Raw genomic sequence first — 19,995 nt, forward strand, 5'->3', positions numbered from 1 at the left:
CTTTTGATTAATCTAGAAAGTATGCAGAGCAACAAATTTTTAATATATTGCTCTAAATGAAAGCAGTGCACATATACTGGTCAACCACAAACAGTATTTTCTCCTTACCGTAAGAAATAAATTTTCCTTTCTTCTAGAAGAGTACAATTATAAAATACTATATTTACTTATTCTTCTGTTTAACTCATTAAAGTGATCTCATTACACATTCCTTCACAGGACTATGCATTCAGGTTAAAATGAAAAGGTCTAGAAAGCAGCGGAAACATCATGTGCATTTGGTTCCTTCTGCAACAATAAAGATTAGGATGCACTTCCTTAATTTACATGGAAAATATTTTAGTTGTTATGCTTATGGAAATATTATTTAAACGGTTCTTCACAAAAACCTATACAGATCTATACTTAAGAAAGCATAAACAAGAGTAGGCTTCAAGAGAATTGTGTCTACGTACTTTCCACTGCTAAAAAGAACTTGTAACTGAGACCTTCTATATGCATATGGAGAGATTATAGCAATGACATGAGTAGAAATCAGTTTAGTAAACGTTTCTCAAAGTACAAAGGCAATACTTTGACTTTGTGATTCCAGGGGAAAAGAGATAGGACAGCAAGGGCAGAAAGAGAGAAAAGCTCAAAAATGGTGGTCTTTACAATGCCCAGCTAGACAACATGCACTGTGTTTGTCTTCTTACACCAGTCTCATGCTTATGGGCACTCATTCAGTTCCCAGCCTGCTCAACACAACCCACTCTCCAAGCAGGAGCTTACACCTGGGACCGCATCGCCAGTTTCCATTTGCTACAAACAGCAGCCGCCGACTTTCATCCAGGGTAAGCAGGGGATCAGCAGAGATGGTGTTTTAGTTACAAGGGGTCTAAGAAGCATCTGCTTTTCCCACAGACAAGCAGAGAGGGCTGTACCACTATTAGTGTTTTCCAGAATCAGGAAATAACAAAAACTCAGAAAACTGTTTGTGATGAATGTGTAAAAACTCTCATAAAAAAACCATGTAGGCATAATTTTCCTGTAATACCTTACTGACCTTTTTCTTCCCACTTTAACAAAGATTCTGCATAGGACTTTCAGGAAGCAAATTGTAAAGCTATTGGAATCACACTTCTCGGCTGTTGAAAATATGCAACCTTTGTACTTCACTCAAAATGTGTGGTCACAGAAATGTAATGAATGCTGCCCTGTCATGCCTTTTTATTAAATCAATCATGATCTAATTTCCTGAAATTCATATCTTTTGTTTTGGCAGTCTTACAAAATACATATTGAAAACACTTAGAAGTCAGATAACCAGGATAGTAAAACTGGTTATAAATAGAAGGGGTAAATGAGTATTCATTTAGTTAGAAAAAAGAAGTCTAAAAGATTTCCCCTATTTTCTTTTTTCTCTGCTTAATAAAGCACCAATCAGATGAACCACATGCTGTTAAATATTCTGCTTTCACTGCCTCAGGATATTAATTTATTGTTTCTTTAAATTTTATTTAAACATATTACTTTGAGATGTATGAGGATGCTCTGGAGTGACAAGTTAATTATGTCATTATTAGGAAAGCTATCTGCTGAAAATTACCGTAACAGAGACTTGCGGGAAAGTCCACAGGCATTTGAAACATGTCCTGCATTCATTTTCAATAGGGAACTTCTCAAGTTCCCACACAGACTGAAATAGGGGAAGGCTCCCACCAGTAGCTCATCACAAGACTCTAGCAGAAGTCACACAGAATCTGATAAAAGCTACACTCACAATTTTGCTGGTCATTGATGCACTGATTTTCAAAAATTTCATCTGTTGTCAGGAGATAAAATGCTACACTTAAAGATGAGTTTCCTTTCATAAGATACAATCTTATTTTATCATTAGTTAATCATACATACTAATGATGTTTTCTTGCACACACTACACACAATATCATTCACATTTCTCAGAATGAGAAAAGACAATAAATAGAAAGATATTTCACCAACAAGCTCTGCAAAAGTGATACCTGTCACAATCTGTTTTACATCACTCAGGATAATTAACAAACCAAGAAAAATATGTTTTATAAATTAAAAGTTAAGTCAGAAGAATCAAAACAGCATGCACGCTGCATGTATGCACACACACAGAGTTTAAAAATTAAAAGGCAAATTGAAAGTAGTCATTAGTGACCCGAAAAGCATATGTGGTTGACTTAGGGGTCCCACAGCAACCATTGACGAATAGGTATAACTAATAATATTCTCATAACTCTGAAAAATTCTTAACAGTCCAAGGCAATCCAACTTTTCCCCTGCAGCCACATGCTTTTGAAGTAGAATTTATATTTGTTGTACCTCTTTCTCATGATCTGAAAACCAGCTGGTGTCTTTACTGGAGCCTTGAGGCAAAATATGAACATCCACCAAAACTGCAAAGTTCCCACACTAAAAAAAACAAGAAGAAAAAAATGTTCAGCTGTAGCTGCTATGAAGCACATGTCAAGCAGACAAGGAGGTAAACGATCAGGTAAGCATATGCATCTGATTTAGAGACACAGCAGGCAGAACATAAAACTGTGAAAGATTATGAAGTATGGAATTACAAATTTATTGTTTGTTTGTGGGCACAGTGAGAAACAAGAGCACCAGACCTAACTTGGATAACTCACTGAAAAGTTTAAACACCACCAACAAGCACAAGTACATGGAATTTTCCTCTGCTATCTTTGTGTCACTTTTAAATCTGAATTCAAGCAAATTTTAACATGTGAAGAATTAGCTGTTCCTTCACCAAACTCCCATCATTCTGTTTTCTGAGAATTTAGTACCATATTAGTTACCTAGTTTGCATTTTAAATGTATTAAGTCCTTAAAAACTCAGTCTCTTTAGAAGCCTTTTTCTCTCTCCAGATTACCCAACGTAAAGAACAGCAAGTTTGAAGAACTTGTGGTAACTACCTAATATTCACTGACACCTGCCATTTAACCAATGCTACACTTTGAGTGGTTAAATGATAATAAGGCTAACTTATTAATAAACACTGTACCTAGCTAGGATGATACAGGCTACATCCCAAGATGCATCAACTATTTCTGAAATTCATTGATAGGCTTCAACTGAGGACAGTGTGACATACAAGGTTTAATTATTTTCTTTCTTCAGTACAGCAGTCTTTAAAATTACCTAATATAAGGCAGAGTGAATGGCACAAACACATCCCCTTAGCTCCACTGTGTACTAACTCACTCCTAGCAAGAGAAAACTGCCTCTTTTCTTGCACAAAGGTATGGTGCATCGCAAGCTAATGCCTTCCCTTTCTTCTACTGTAACACAGCACCCAGCCTCACTCAGGCATCCTTTATCTAAACAACTTGCAAGGTAAAAGCCAATTTCATCATTCTATTTTGGCTGCTGTGCTGCACTTGTGATGCAATGAACTCACTCTTTGAGAAGACTGGACATGTGCAGTCATGGCAATCGCACATCCGGAATGTCTGATGGAATAGAAACAACATCCTGCTTCCAGACAAATCTCAAATGTGTATGTACAATCCAGCATCACTTTGGTCTTGTTTCAAGTGGACGTTGCAGCACACACTTCCTGTCCTAACTCATTCCCTCCATATTTGCTCTTCACCGCCAAACATCTGCAAACCCCATGCCAGCATTCCAATTGCTAACAGAATTTGTTCTAGAAATGGTATGATGCGTATTTTTACACTATAATTCTACATCACCTACAGTCTAAGAGGTACATCTATATATTAGGCTTACGACACAGATGTATGGTCTTTGAGAGTACCCTTATCTTTACAGTTAGTACAAAGAACAAGATTTAGCTTTGATTTTATTAATCATGACAGCGTATACGGTAAATTAGAAATTTCTGAGTTTACAAAACACTTAGATCTGTTAATTATCCATTTTTATATATATATGTATATTTAAATTATTTAAATATAATTAGAATATAATTATTGCCTAATGCTGTCTTGTACCTAGAATGCCAAAGTTTGGCAAATGAGACAGGCACTGTGAAATCTTTTCGAGAAACTTCTAAGTTACTTATAGGTATCAGTCACTGAAAGAGCAGAATGCTTTGATCTATTTTATCAAAAGGTTTCTCTTTCCTCCAGAGAACGAAGAATTACCAGATGGCTGCAACAGCAAACCTCTCCAAGCTTTAAACTGATGACAAACTATCTCTCAAAAATCTCTGGTGAATCATCAGTCAGCTCCAACAAACTTTTGAGTTGACTACTGAACTTCAAAGTTAGCAGACACTGCATATTATAAAGAGAAAGGCAGTAAATTATTCATGGTTCAGCACTTAGAACAACGAACAAGCATTTGATATGTCAAGAAAATTCAAATTATCAAATGTTGCATGTTAACTTGCATCATTTTCTATTGAGTACAGAAACTTTGTAATAGATACAGATGCAAAACATAGACCTGTTTATTACAGAGAGATACTGTTTACAATTTATTTTCTTTTGAATGGCAATATTTGTCTCAGTTGCCAATCTTGAAACAACTGGAGAAAAGAAAATCTTGAACCACATTTGAAACTATATAAAGTAACAGTTCAAAATTATCTTTAAAATATTACAAACTGACCAAACATTTGTAGCACTCCAGAGAAAGACAAATATATATGAATAACGTGTAAATCCTCGTAACAGACGAGCTTTCCAAATGGAAAATTTCTATCACTCTGAGTCTTGGAGCACTCTTCTTATAGACAGCATAGCTGGAACTATTTCAACATCCCAAAGCCAATGGTTTTACCACTCAATTAGAATAGCTTTGGGACAGGACACAAGGAAACGTAACTGTCACAGACAAAGAGGAATATGGCGAGTAAGAGCACATAAAGCATAGATCTTTCTGGGTCTTGTTACCTCCTATTTTTTATAGTCCTGAATATGATATAAGCAAGAGCTCCCATGCAGGCTCCTTCGTGCTCTCAAATGATACAATACTTTGCATACCTTACACCTTTACTTACATTTTATATGCCTTCGCTTGGTACACCTTTATGTATGATATTTACACTAAGCAGCTCAAGACAGTTTTGGCTTCTCCAGCAGCAAAGGAGTTCTCTGTACAGACTAAAGTCCAATACAAATAATTGTGGGGAACAAAGGGAAGCGGAAGAAAAATGTATACTGTTTATAATAACAGATTTGATGATCTTATAAAAGTTTCTAAATAGTTTTTATTTCTATTCTGAAGACATGCAATTCCATGAAAATACTAGCTTTTATTTTAGAGGAAATGAAGTGTTTCCAGTCATTGTGGCTGCAAGAAGCAACTCGTGACTCCTAGCTACTGTAACTGGAAGGCAAACAAAGAACAGATATTTAAATTGTATGTTTTCAACCTCAATCTCAAAATTTGCACTAGAAATGATTTTGAGGTATGATTGTCACAACTGAAACCCAAACACCTGATTTGATGGGAAACACTTTTGTCAACAATCAATAGAAAAACACGTAACCAACTAAGTAAAGAGAGAAACAGAGGCACCAACTGATATCCTCCCTTATTCTAGAATTCAAAAACTCTCTCCATTTTTACAAACTGTTTTTTAATGGTAACATATTCACTGCAACAGTCTAATAACATTCACTGTGTTATTATACAAAGGGCTTTAAATGAAATCAAAATGTTGTTAGTGCATTGTTGTACAACAACGGCATTTAATTCAGAACATATTTTCAGGAATCAAACCGTTTATACAAACACATGAAACACTTCATAGATTCTGCAAATGGAAAAGATAACCAGACATATAACATAAACAGAATTATTACCAATGCAAAGTGTTAAATCAGTCAAGGGAAGTCATCTGCTCATAACCTGTTAAAACCCTTGCCCAGGATAAGCACATATTAGATGATGGACTATTATCTCACCCCACCCCCCCCCACCCCCCATGAGCAGATAAACCCAAACAAATGCTTTTTATTGCTGTACTTGTTTTTACAGTCAGGGAACTCCTACATGGGTACTCTCATTTCTTTTAACTGCCTCACTTCAAATAGTGTAAAAGCAGTCATTACAAAAAAAAACCAAAACAACTTGGGATGCTGGGGACAGGCATGGTGAGTTTGTATTCAGTTACATCATTCCAAATGTGCTGTATCACTAAAGGAGACAGGACTAGAGATCCAGCCTCCCAAGACACATATTAGCATTTCCCATTCCTATGATCCTTCTACAGATGTGGGCTGTAGGGTCAGAATTAATTGAAGCTTAGTTGAAAGGGAAACATACAATATTTTGGCTAGCTTTTGGAGGCATGCAGGAAGGAGGCAAGCTGCAACTGTCACACACACTTTCACTTTCAAGAAAGATAGCAAATATAGGTGACACCATCAGCATAACAGTAGCAGTTAGCTTGAAGTTTGCTGTCTCTGCTTGAGATCAGAATGGTCTTTGTAGTATCAAAAGCTTCGGGAGTTTGTTGTATTAATTGGTCTACAGAAAGACAACACCCTTCCCTATAAACCTCAATTTGTTTATAATAAATTTTAATTAAAGATGATTTTGAAACACATTTCCCAGTTTAACTGGGAGAGAAGCATGCCCTACACTGTAAAACTTCAGTTCTCCAGGCTAAACATACAGCTTACATAAGCAAACATTTCTATGTTACCTCTTCCTTGAAAGGTGGGATATTAGTTACAGTGATAATTTTATTCCACTCTCAGATGTCGTCAATAGTTTAAAAAAACCCAACACACTAGACCCTGATGACCACTCAAAAAATGTCACGATGCTGAAAACTACTTCCAAAGACATAATTGATAGGAGGCATCATCACTTTCCAGGTGGCAAAAACATGGCTAAAAGATTGAAGGGCGGGGGATAAATATGATATATAAAAAGAAGCTTGTGTGAAGTGTCTTGTTTTATAATAAACAGGGAAATTCTAATTACACAATTTTAAACATACACAGAATTAAATACAACAATGTCTTGTCATTGGCTTATACATTGCACCAACTGTATTATGACTATATTTTATTTTTCCATGTTTCCCAGGCTTTCTAGAAGCAAGTTTGTTCTCCTCTATTTTTCTGACCCCAAAGAATATGATATGTCTTCCTTTTGTTTACACATTTAGCAGCAATGACTTTCAATATTTTGACTTTTTCTCTTTTACAGCATAGCAACAGGCAAAAATCATTTAAGCAAGGGAGCATACATCACAGGAGATCAACTTGTCATTATACAAAAGTAATTTAGCTTTCATTTACAAGTTTGTCTAGGAGAACTATGACTCGAGGTTATACACAGTTACCCAAACTGTAGGACACACTCTTTCAGTAGTCAAATGCCTCAACCTGCATAAACACGAGTCAGGATAGCTATTTACACCATCACCACTGCCGATGGCTACACAGGGGCAAAAGAGGTTTGGTGACACTTGACATTACCTATTTATGAGAAATGTACAAAGTTATGATTTGATATGTGCGTACCTTTTCTACAGATTTTTCCAGAATCTCCACTTTTTTGGGGTTTGGTTTTTTTTTTTGGGGGGGTGGGGGGGGTGGTGGTAGAATAGAATTTTTCGCCATACAGTCAAATTGCACAGAAATAGTACTTCTAGTAGTTACTGTTCAAAGCAAGGTGGTTTTTCAACTGAATTTCACAAAGGTGTTTAGAAACCAACAGGTCAACAGTGACTGGTTTTACTGTCGTGACATTAATCAGAAGGTCACCTAATAAAAGGAACTGGCTATTTCTCACCAGCTGATTCAGAAAGAGACCAGACAGAAGGATCTGGAAGAAGGCACCAGCGGGAACCCTCATGGAATTTATAATACAAGGCCATTCCTCAGGTTCACAGAATGGTTTGGGTTGGAAGGGACCTTTTAAAGACCACCTAATTCCAACTCCCCTGCCACGGGCAGGGACACCTTCCACCAGCCCAGGCTGCTCCCAGCCCCATCCAGCCTGGCCTTAAACACTGCCAGGGATGGGGCAGCCACAGCTTCTCTGGGCAACCTGTGCCGGTGCCTCGCCACCCTCACAGTAAAGAAATTCTTCCTTATATTTAGTCTAAGCCTACCCTCTTTCAGTTTAAAGCCATTCCCACTTGGCCTATCACCACATGCCCTTGTCAAAAGTCCCCCTCTTTCTTTGTAGGCCCCTTTTAGGTACTGGAAGGCTTAAGGTCTACATGGAGATTTCTCTTCTCCATGCCAACTCTATCAGCCTGTCTTCACAAGAGGGGTGCTCCAGCCCTCTGATCATCTCTGTGGACCTCCTCTAGACTTGCTCCAACAGGTCCATGTCCTTCTTATGTTGGGGCCCCAGAGTTGAATGCAGTACTCAGGAAATAAGCCGCAAAGGTCAGGGAAAAAAAAAAAAAAGTATATGCCACTTCTGACCATTTTTCTGGATAAGAACTGCTTGATTCTGGAAATTTTGCATAGTTTGTAGTCTGCTGTAAATATTACATGGCTCTGAGGAGGTGAGTTGTTACCCAAAACCATCCTGAATGCCAAGCCATTCACTACATTATTGGGGCAGCCACAGCTGCCTGTACCAGAAGCAAAATGGGACTACAGGATCTCAAATTATAAAAAGGGGAAAAGGACAGAAGATGTGCACAACTGGAAGAGTAACTAGAAACTCATGCCAACAGACTGAGCTCTGCTATGTTTCAGAAAGCTTTACAGTATCTGGGCTGTATATTTTAGTTTTGTCAGTGTCCAGCAAACCACCAGGCTTTAGAAATCTCAAATGGGATTCTATTTTAATTACTAGAGTTGTAGAACCGTTTTGACAAATAGCTGGTCTTGTTCAAGAAGAATTATTGCCATCAGCTAACATCACCTGGATTTTTTTAGTTCTCAAAAATATATGGGAACACTCTGCCACAGTAAAAGGGAAGCAGCAGATGAACAACAATGGCAAAAGCAGGTCTAACTTGAAGATCTATCCTCAAAGATAGCTGTACTAAATTATACACAGATCCAGCAGGAACTGGACAAACCTAAAACGCATTCAGACTTTCCAAAAGCAGGAAGGAAATTCCCCCTTTTATAACCTGAATACGAGTGAGATATAACTAATCTTTCTCAAGTGGTTGGCTTGCTTTTTTAGGAGTATAGTTTATGCATGAGAAATTCCTAAAGGGAGGAGTGTTTAATTTTCTGGTATTTTAGTGGAAGAAAAGAAGCAGTTATCTGAAAATTCAATCAATGAGCTACAGGAGTGTTAAGATCACATTCAGAGGTTCCCATGCCAAGCAAAAAAGTCCAAGCAGAAAACAAGACTTCAGAACAAACTTTCAAGATATGTGGTCTGAGAACACAAGAAACTAGGATGCAAGATCAAGGCAGTATTTTAGACTCTGAAAAGATGCAGATGTGATATTAAACATCAGAAATCATGAGGAAAAAGAAAACAAGAAATACTGGCGTCTGATTCAACCCTTAGGAAAATGTCAAGAAATCTAAGTTGCTTCGAATGTGATGGAGCTGTGTATGACTCTGGAGACTTTCAAATGAAGCACTAATATACTGTTGTCACAGCACGTAATTGTGAGAGATCCACCCAAATCAACAGATTAAAATAAATTAATCAAGACAACTCCTTCAAGAACACCCTAAGTATCTGCTGAGGTAAAGGATCTGCATGTTTTTAGAAACATACATAAGTGCTTCAGTGCAAACAGAGCCCTTCAGTTCATCACCCACAGTCAGGCTAAGCAGTAATTACTTAATGAAAACATCTGAACTGGTCTCAGAGAACTGCTCTATCAGGTACAATGTTGAAAAAGAGGCCAAATTGCATGAGAGAATTAAGCTTAATTTAGCTTGTCAATCTCTGCTGGTCTGATCCCAATTCCGTAGGAGGTTTTGTAGCCTACATATTGAAAGGAGCCATGTAGCTGGAGCTCAAACAATTGCAAAAAGCAAGTTTTTCCTCAGGGCAGTCTCCAAGTAGCAGTGCAATCTCAACATTGTTTTGAAAGGATATATACCATGTCCCTGCCTGTGTCAGAACTGATTCAGAAAAACAGAAATAGCAGCACAGTATTTGTTCAAGATGATAAAAAGATAATGAGAGATTCCAAAAGGCTGCTTTCACCCTTTTGTCATAAAATATTACTACAAAAATGATGGTATTTTCAAAATCATAGCTAGCAAGTGATGAAGAAATACTTATCTTTGCAGCAATCTGTATTCATGACGCTTTGGGTTGGGGAGGGTGAGAGCTGATATATGGATACTGGATAGCTGAACACATTCACAAGCTATCCAAATGCAACTAATTCTGAATTGTAAATTTCAAGGACATTTCCTACAGCTTGGACACACCAACAGCGTGCCACAGAAGAGCATGGTATTGTCTATCACCTGATCTTTGGTAAGTGAGTGCAGATAAAGATTAGAGCTATTTTACCTAGCTCTCACCCCCTAAGCTATCAACAATAGAAGTTTGGTATCATGAAAGTGATTCATGACAAGATGAATGGCCTTGTCACTGCCATAATAAACTGGAATTTGGGACATCCTTTGTGGTTCTAGAAAGTCAGTTCTGGGATTTAGTTTCTTACCCAAGTGGAAAGACAAAGGAACTACTACACACCTTGTACAAAGAGCTCCACATCTGAATAATTCATTTTTAAATGATCAGATAATACAGTAATAGGTATCATTATATTAAGTATTAGGAACTGGTAACACTAACAATGATGGTTACTTTTCTGATTTCTGTACTGCAGATCAGAGAAGTATCTAGTTCGCTACCAGCTTCTTCAGTGCTTCCTCATAGTAACTAAATTGAATTTCAAGTTTAGCTATTTCTAACTATCACAGGTCTAGCAATTAGTTAAAACTAGAATAAGTAGAGGTTCATAATACATAAAAGGGTTTGCTTAAAGTCCTGCTAAGAAACAGCAGGGATGACTAAAGCTTCCAACAAGCCTAAAAATCATGAACAGTAAAGTGACAATATACTTTTCTAAGAAATTACAGCCAGTAATAAAAAGGCTTGAGGGCTTTTTAGACCTTTAACTTGTTAAATAATTTTCACAGGTTTTCACATACATGCTCTACATGCTATATTTAAAGTTTGGCTCATTAATATTAAAAATATAAAGAAAAGATCACCAAATGCGTATTGGCAAGCTACTGATGTATTCGTTAAGCATATGAAAAGAACCATCATACAGGACAGCTAAGGAGCTTAGCAATGTACCACCTGATTTTACGTGTTTCTGCCTATGTAGTTGTGAGTAGAAAGTTAACATAAAAAGACCCCACAGTCAGTATCTTTTGATGTAAGTTTATTGTACAACAGCTGCAGGGATGGGCCGACTTCCCTCTCACAAAAACAGAACGGGGAAGTGAGGGCAGGTCCCACGCAGGAAATTGTTCCATGTTCCCCAACTTTGCTATTATTTCACAAAGCCTCTCACTCCTTTTTTTTACTAAGAGCCAAGGTCTCACCTGCCCTAAAATTTACTTCCTTTCCACCCTCTCATGAAGATGTTACCTACCGCAGCATGCAGCTACTGAAGTGGGAAGCAAGAGGTAACAGAAAACCAAACATCTGCAGTCCATGTTTCAATATAAAATATTTGCAGATGTTAAATCTTTATGCCAAAATAATTTAACAGATTAAAGATACATCGATTACACATGCTCAGACTTTGAGACAAATACATAAAAAGCAAAAGTATTTTTTTATTTGCAAAAAAAGTACTAGCAAGCCAAATTTCTTAATATTGTTAAACTTGGTTAAGTAGTTGAAATGTTACATTTTCCAAGTGCGTAAAAGTAGTACCTTTTAACTTTGTGTTTTAACTAGTTTGTCTTCAAAACAAAGCTAAGCCAGGAAAATTTCAGAACTGCATGAAAGCTTTTTCAGAAATAACGTAAGAAAAGTGATTCATTTCTGAAAGAGGCATATTGCAAAAGTGACACCCTTTGGACAAAATCCTGCTATTAAATGGGAGCATATTTAGTCAACATAAAGCAGAGGAAAGCTCAACAAAATAATCAATGCTTTATCTACAGAAGCAGAAGGGAAGAAACCGATGAGCCTTTCAAGTGACCAAGCGATACTCTAAATCTTACTGCTGAAAAAACAGAATCAAATGGATAGAGAATACATTGTATTTCAAAATGGAAACAGATCAGCAAAACCCTCAATGAATTACCAGCTGGAAAGCAAAGGAATATGTGTATTACTTTGCTTAATGTCCAAGGGCAAAATTATTTTCAATCGGTATTTAACAGAGCATATAATAAATAGACTTTGTGCATAAATAAAAAGAAAAATGGATACAAAAGGAATAGGAGCAACAACTGACTCATAAAAATGCATAAAATACTAACACAGTTTAACACTGAAGAGTTGTGAAACAGATCACTGATTCCAGGCAGAGGTGTTTGTCACCAGAAAGGCTGCTTAGATTAAAATTTAATCTGCTAAGGAAGCCATTTCCCCATTTTTCTCTCCTTGCCCACTCTGCCTCCATCTTACTTCTTCCAGAGGTTACCACTTCCAGAACTGAACAGGTTCAACTGTCCCCTAAATAAACCAGTTTCGATACAACATCTGTTTCAAAATGCATACCAAAAACTATTGAGTTTGATAGAAATAAATATGGAGTGACTATTCATGTATCTCTTCTAGGAAACTTAAGCAGTAACCTCTGGTAGGAGACCAGGGCAATGAAAAGCAGGTGGCAGATCACTAGTCCTTAACTGTAATCAGATACAGCTGAAAGAGTACACCATCGGGCCTTCAGGATGCACCCAATAACACATTACTTTTGCCTACAAGGAAGACAGGCGTGTACAGGATTAGATTATACACATGATACTCAGTATTTACATGCACATAGGAGGCACATAAATTTGTAACAAAAAGTGACTCCTGCAAATTTTCCTCTTTCTACAACTCAGTTTCTCAGGTTGGGGGGTTAAGTGCCTACCATTTCTCTTCTCAAGATTTTTACAAATGAGTTAAACAACAAGTCTTTTCAAATTGGGGAGAAGAAGATCCAAACTACATGTGATTGTTTTTAACAGGAAAACAAACATTGAAGGAACATAGAAAGAAATAAACTCAAGTACTTTACACATGTATAGTTTAATCTATAACTGATTTTGTCAGTTTCTATAATTATTTTTCACACTATGTGCATTGATAAGTATCACATTCACATGTGGTCAATCAAGTAATGAAAACTCAAGGGAAAACACTTGGGTTTAATACAATGTACAGACAGTATGGGTAACACATTGCTCATTTTCACCTATTATGAAATGTAATAGAAACAACATGATCCCAAGATTTCAGAGAAGCCCAATTTTAAAGCTAGAGGGGCGGAAAACCGCTAGAAGGACTGAGTTATTCTCAAAAAATATTTAACTATTTGACTGAGATCAAAAAAAGCTGCTGCCTCAAAGAAAGGACATCATTTTAGTAATATTAAGGACTATTAGTACCTAGGATTTCTATTGATATTTGGGAATGCATTTCTATAAAAGCTGAAGTTTTACATTTCAAAGCCAATTTTTTCAAATTTCCTGTGGATTACATTACTAATTGAGAGTATGTGGAAAATATTTCCCACAATTATAAAAGTTCCAGTGATAATTAGCATCAATCCTAACACACGTGGAAAACATTAAAATCACTGAAAATTATAAATAGTGTCGATTTTATGTAACAAAACGTATACTTTAAATACAGAAAAAGTTATATTGGGTCATTCCAAAGGTCCACAGTGACCCATATGCTCTGACAGTGACTAGCAGTAGGTGTCTACAGGAAAAGGTCAAAAAAAGATTAACAAATAATGATACTTTCCTCAGTAGATGTATTAGACATTCAGCAACGTGATATTCCGGGGCTTTATATCCCATAGGCTGTATCTGTATTTAGAAGTCGTCAGTGACCGTTTTCTCTCAGAGTTTGTTACGCTGGTTCATAAAACTGTGTGAATTTTTGCATCCACAATATCCTGTTGCAAGCAGATCCAGATACTAGAATTGTATCTTATAGTTAATTTCAAATTATTGTGTTGGTTTAATTAAATATCCTTGGCTGTTAAATTAGAACAAGCAGTCATTTGTTATTTATCTCTACCTGCCATTCATAATTTAATAGACCACTATTATTCCCCACCCACTCACCTCCAGCTTTTCGCTCTTCCAGGCTGAAGAGTGTTAAATTGCTCCTTATACTGAAGAAGTTCCACACCTCTAATTCTCTCAGTTCCACTTAAGGAGAACTATAAGCATACATAGTGTTTAAAAAGTAGATGTGCCCTCAATTTGTGCCATGGCACAGCGATGGTATTAACTTCTGTTTTCTTCATTCCGTTCCTACAAATTCCTCAAATTGATTTTGCTTTTTAAAATGCTGCTGTGAATTGAGCTGATGCTTTCAGAACGTATTATAAACTTTAAAAAGTCATTCTTTGCATCCGTAAGTTTGAAGGTGTTCTCCCTCATCCCCACATACATCGTGTTACCTGTTCATCTGTCATTTAATAGTACAGTCACTGAACAGCCTTGAGATGTTTTGCAATACTTCGTTGTATGCCCTTGTTATTCAGCTCTCTTCTCAGGTCATTTACAAATACAGTGTCTGCCACAGTTCCCTGTTCAGCTCCACTGTTGCCTCCATCCACCTTTATCCTTCAGCCAGGTAATCTATGTAGGTACCTCCCTTCTCAAGCTCATTTAAAAGAGACTTTGGTGAGGCACCTTGTCAATCACTTTTGGAGAATCTAAATGGGTTGTACCAACCAGATTTCCCTGCCCCTCTTGCCAGTGACTGTAAAGAAGCCAGAAGGCTGTGATGCATGACTTCTCTTTACAATGGATCTTTTACCTTTTTCCCCAATGTACAACACACATCTGTATATCCATTCATTCTGCCATAATGGAGTTTGTGCTAATTTGCCTGCTAAGATGTTAGACACTGATCTGACAACTTTCTAGTCCTATCATACCAGGCACTCTCAAATAAATAGAACTAGAACAGTTTAAAAAGATCTGCCAAACTTCATTATTCACACACATGCTAAAATCCAGGTTTCTGTGTGCTTATTCCAGTGCAGAGTACAAACTAACTAACATAGACAACTATATTAAACTCCATTGTTTCTTTTGCAACTAAGAACATTATTAAACTGGAAAATTAGTTTTCAAAGTTAGCACATCTGTTTCAAAAATTTTGGCTCTAATGACATCTTAGCAAACAGCAAAACTCTACAAATGCATCTTAGCACCTTCTCCTGTTGTGTGCAAATACAGAGCGAGAATCATGCTCGGGCTAGTGCCTTCTCCCTCAGGAAACTCGTTCTGCTTCACTTGCCTCCCAGATTCACCCCATACTGAACCAAACTGCTGCTCACCACCACCACCTCTACATAAAATTATAATCTCGCATAGAACAATCCCGTAATTTTTTATTTTTATAATGTTCTAGCCAAAAATACATAAATTTCTACATTTAACAGATTTTTTTTTTTCTCCTTGCTCTATCAGCAAGCCTATCATGAAAAATTGCCATAGGTCTCCTAATGCTTTCTCCATGACTGCCAAGGTCACAATTCCTCCTTAACACATTCTGAACAGGTGAGTGCTATAGTAAGACTGACAGAAAAGAGCAGCTCAGTAAAGTATGCCATCTAATAATGAGCATCTAAGATATCACCTAGTTGAATTAAATTTTTGCTTAACTGCAATGTTTATGTACATCCAGCAATATGTTAAAATGGAAAACAAACCGGATTACTTAACAAGTCTGCAGTACACCTAGTTTTCCATAACCTGTATCTACCTGCTTAGCTCTGTAAAGGGGGAAAAGAAATACAGCTCACACACAACAAACATCCCCACCTGCTGCATGGGAATTTAATGCCCATAATCAACAAAAACAAGATAACCATCATTGTCAACTGCTTCATATCTTGCAAGGAGTAAATTTCCATAAGTTCCAATTTTACTCCTCTGAAAAGTGAAATTTTGAGACTGGTATCAGCATTTTAAATTAATAAAAATAGCACATTTTTCTTTTAAAAAAGTCAACAGTCACTTGTGAGAGCTGTAAAAGTAGACCCAGTTTATACCACATGCCAACAAAAACAACTGTTTATTAACTTGTTAGTCCTTTTAATTTATTACCATAGCAAGGAGATATAACACAAATTTGTAATTGACAAAAAAAAAATAATTACTGGTGCATCAGCATAAGAAAAGACTTTTTCCCCCCTGCTTGCTGAAGTACAGTTCTGGTCTATATCACTCTCAGTTCCCAAGCCTCTTTCCACCTCTCCTTATCTCTGTCTTCATTTTCCCACTGTCAAAGCCTGTTTTTCCAGGAAGGAAAGTTATGGTAAAGATGAGGAATATTGTTCAGCACCTCTTTGCCCTTTGGCACTGCTATCAAACACTGGGATTTTATCTGCCACATTAGCAGAGATCTTACAAAAAACACATTCCTTTTTGTATAATGTACATGGTGGTCACTCAAACAATAACCAGTAACAGATGTCTGAAGTGAGGAGAATGGACTATTTAAATAGAACTTTATAAATTCTGATGATACTTTCCCAGATTTGAAACCTTGACACTTAATTTATAACAATCAGTATGGCCATATACTTTCCTTTGTGTGTTTATTTCTAGTTCCAGCCTCAGTAAGTATACTTTGTCCATTATGCCTCAAGTTTCACTATGACCTTTGCAGATAATCTTACCCTCAACTTGCATTCATTTAATAGTGTAAAGATAGTGGTAAAAAATTAAAAACTCTTTGCAATGAATCCAATAACCAAATAGGGAATTCTGGCAGGGGCTATGAACTTAAACGCTTACATAAAATTACTGGTCGCATTCAGTACCCTGCAATGACCACCTGGGAAAGTTTTTCTTTCAAAGAAAACACAAAAGTATGAAAGAAATGTAACCTGCCAGAGTCTTTTCCATTGAAGTTTTAACATTACAAGATTTGTATTTAGGTCTGCTTTCCAAGGATTTTTAAAAAGCACTATCACTCAACATGCATGGGAAATGAAATAACTGTTTTAAATATCCTGACAGTATTTATACTTTAGTATTACGAGAAAGTGTTGGAGGTTTTAGAAGAAACTTCTGCATGAATCTATAGAAATAAACCTTATCTGCCAGTAGCACTTTTACTCGTACAGAAACAGCAGAACTAAAGATCAATTTGGCATAATACAGAAGTGGGTTTTTAAGACTTTGTTTAAGACAGCTTTTACAATGCAGCATCATGTTTAATTACCTTGTTTTCATAATCCCTTTTAACAAATAAAGATTCCTATATGTATTTCTGGTTACAGCTGCTTAAGTAATTTTTTTAAAGTCTAATTAAAAAAAAAATCCATCTCCACTACAGAAACAAATGATACAAATAACAGTAGCAGTAATGGAAAAGAATAGATTTTAAAAGACGGGGTCAAATTCTGCCATTGTAACTTCTTTGCATAGACGCAGAAAATTTACAGACACACATTTAGAGACAAGTTGTTGTACTTGAGGACAGAAAATATGCTTCAGGATCTTGAAACCTGCCGATATGTACAAACAAGCACATTCAGAAGTTTCACACTGATTAAATTTTTAAAACAGTTGAATAAGATGAATAATCATCTCAGAAAACATGCAACTCTAATATTTTAAAACTTTTCATCTGCTTCAGTAGTGTGAATCTACTTGCATTTTGCTCATGACATTTAGCCATGAATTTCAGGGTCATTTTTAGGGAATACACTTTGCCTTTCTTCTAAAGGTAATGCAACAGTAGTATCCTGTGTGAAGGTTTTACCCTCTGTGGGCAGTAGCTACACAGATCTATGAAGCATTCTTCTTCCAATAGACAGATCATGTTACAGGTCAGAAAGTTTCTTTTCTTCCTGTTACAAAATTCACCTGTACCCATGTTATTGGAAACCCACTAATTTCAAAAAGAAAGGTTGACAAGACGGAAAGGCCTCTTTGTGTACAGCACTAACATTTCTGATAGAACTTCAGCAATGCCTACCAGTAGTCAGAAATTTTGTATTACAATATGTGATCGTCGATGCTACTAATATAATGTGATTTCATTGGTTTAAAAAAACCCACAGCTGTCATACAATTTTAAGTGTGAAAATCACAGGAGCAAAACTATTGCAGAAAAACATGTTGCAAAAAAACACGCACCAAAAAAACAACGGCTGGTAAGAGTACACCAACGAAGGATCTGCAACAGTAACTGCAAAGCTAGACTGCCATGGGTGAGTTGTCACTGCCTACCTTTTTAAAGGGCTAATACAGGACAGAGTATACTTTATAAATGAAGCAAAAACCCCTAAATTTTTCCATGGTTTAAAAAAAAAGACAAAACCACAAACAAAACCCCAACCATTACAGACAGAGGGAATTACCCCTTGGAAAGCAACAGCTCATTTTTAATAAAAAAAAAATAAAAATTGATAGTATGCTAGGCTTACACCTGTCTGTTAGAAGGAATGAAGAAACAGATGACAGCACACGACAGATTATAGTTCCTCAGTGTCAGGAACACAGAGTACCACAGAGACAGAAACAAGTGAACCACTGTCCATTTTATCTTAGTAAGGGGAAGACAAAAAAAGAACTTTGCTTCATCATGAAATCATAGAATGTCGTTAAACTTCATTATACTTACATATAAGCCATGTATTTATAGCTTTATATTATTTTTTTGCTTCAACTTAGTAACAAAGGTCCACTCAGAACTTTTTAAAAAGACAGAAAACAAGTATTTGTATACAGAAAATAGCAAAAATACATTTAGTTAATCAACTAATAAGACCTACTATGTTGCCAAGGAACACAGTTAAATGAAGAGGAAGTTTTTCCTTACTTGTCTGACACCAAGAATGAATTTGTGATCTACTGTACAGTAATTAACATCAAAGAGAATACTAGAGACCAGGGTGTGTAAACATATTCATTCATTAATATTAATGATCATCACATGACAGAAGTACTAGATAGTCCAAATCTTGCTGGCTTTTAAGTTATTAAATACGGCCTTCAACCTTTCCTTCATTAGGGTGAAGAATACTGGGAAATAGTTACAATAGAAATTAATAGATAAAAAAGTGATCTGGAGCTTAAAATTTACGTCTTCTTGAAATTATACAGTAAAGTCATGAATAACTGAATTAGCTTGACTAGCAAAAATAAAGTTATTGATAGGATTCAGTGCAAAGTTCTTCACAGACCAAAATTTTACATTTGATGTTTCAGAAAACCAATGAAAAACAACAGCACCTTAAAAAAATATTCTGCAATTTATCAACCAAGCATTTTTGAAACATTCAGGCAAATATACAAGTTTTTAAAAGCCATTAAAAGAAATATACACTTTTTGGATAAAATGTTAGACCTTTTATATAACCATAGATGATAGAAACATAATGAACTAAGAACGTAAAAAATCTAGTCATACAGACTTCCTGTTTTAAAAGGGGTTTGTTTTATTTTCAAAGAAATACTGTCCTTCTATACTGCTGAGGATGTGGAGATTATGCAAATTTATTTTATCCTCCATTAACTGATTAAAAGTAGGATTAGCTAGGAGACAAATGTCTTGAAAACTGGAACTTCCGGAATAGCTTTAGCTATATGCCAGTTAAGTACACCTTTAAAGACTTACTCCTGTAAGAATATCACATTGAAGTGAATTTTTGTTTTTTCCAGCCTTACATAGATACTGTTCATCTCTTTGTCTGAAAAACACGCAAAGCGATGCCGTGACAAACTAAAAACACAGTCACAATATACTACAGAAAGACTTAAAAGGCCAAGGACATCACACATGCACCTAGATGACTGCAAAGTTAAACAGTTTCTGAGTAGGACCTTGGTAAGAGCAGGTAGACAACTAATTAAGGAAAATCTACCATATGGTGATACATTGACTCCCACAGGGAAATCAGCAGGATTGGAAGCACCACAGAAGTC

At 36.3% G+C, this 19,995-nt stretch overlaps 1 protein-coding gene across 1 annotated transcript in view; it reads right to left on the reverse strand.

The window, feature by feature from the left end:
* Nucleotides 1-19,995, reverse strand: part of SLX4IP (SLX4 interacting protein) — a 79,848-nt gene that overhangs the window by 37,004 nt on the left and 22,849 nt on the right. Inside the window, exon 4 of the mRNA XM_056357788.1 lies at nt 2,335-2,424. Within this exon, the coding sequence (XP_056213763.1) occupies nt 2,335-2,424 (90 nt within the window). The remainder of the gene's footprint in view (nt 1-2,334; nt 2,425-19,995) is intronic.

Source organism: Falco biarmicus, chromosome 12 (genome assembly GCF_023638135.1).
Source record: "Falco biarmicus isolate bFalBia1 chromosome 12, bFalBia1.pri, whole genome shotgun sequence".
Taxonomy (NCBI): Eukaryota; Metazoa; Chordata; class Aves; order Falconiformes; family Falconidae; genus Falco; species Falco biarmicus.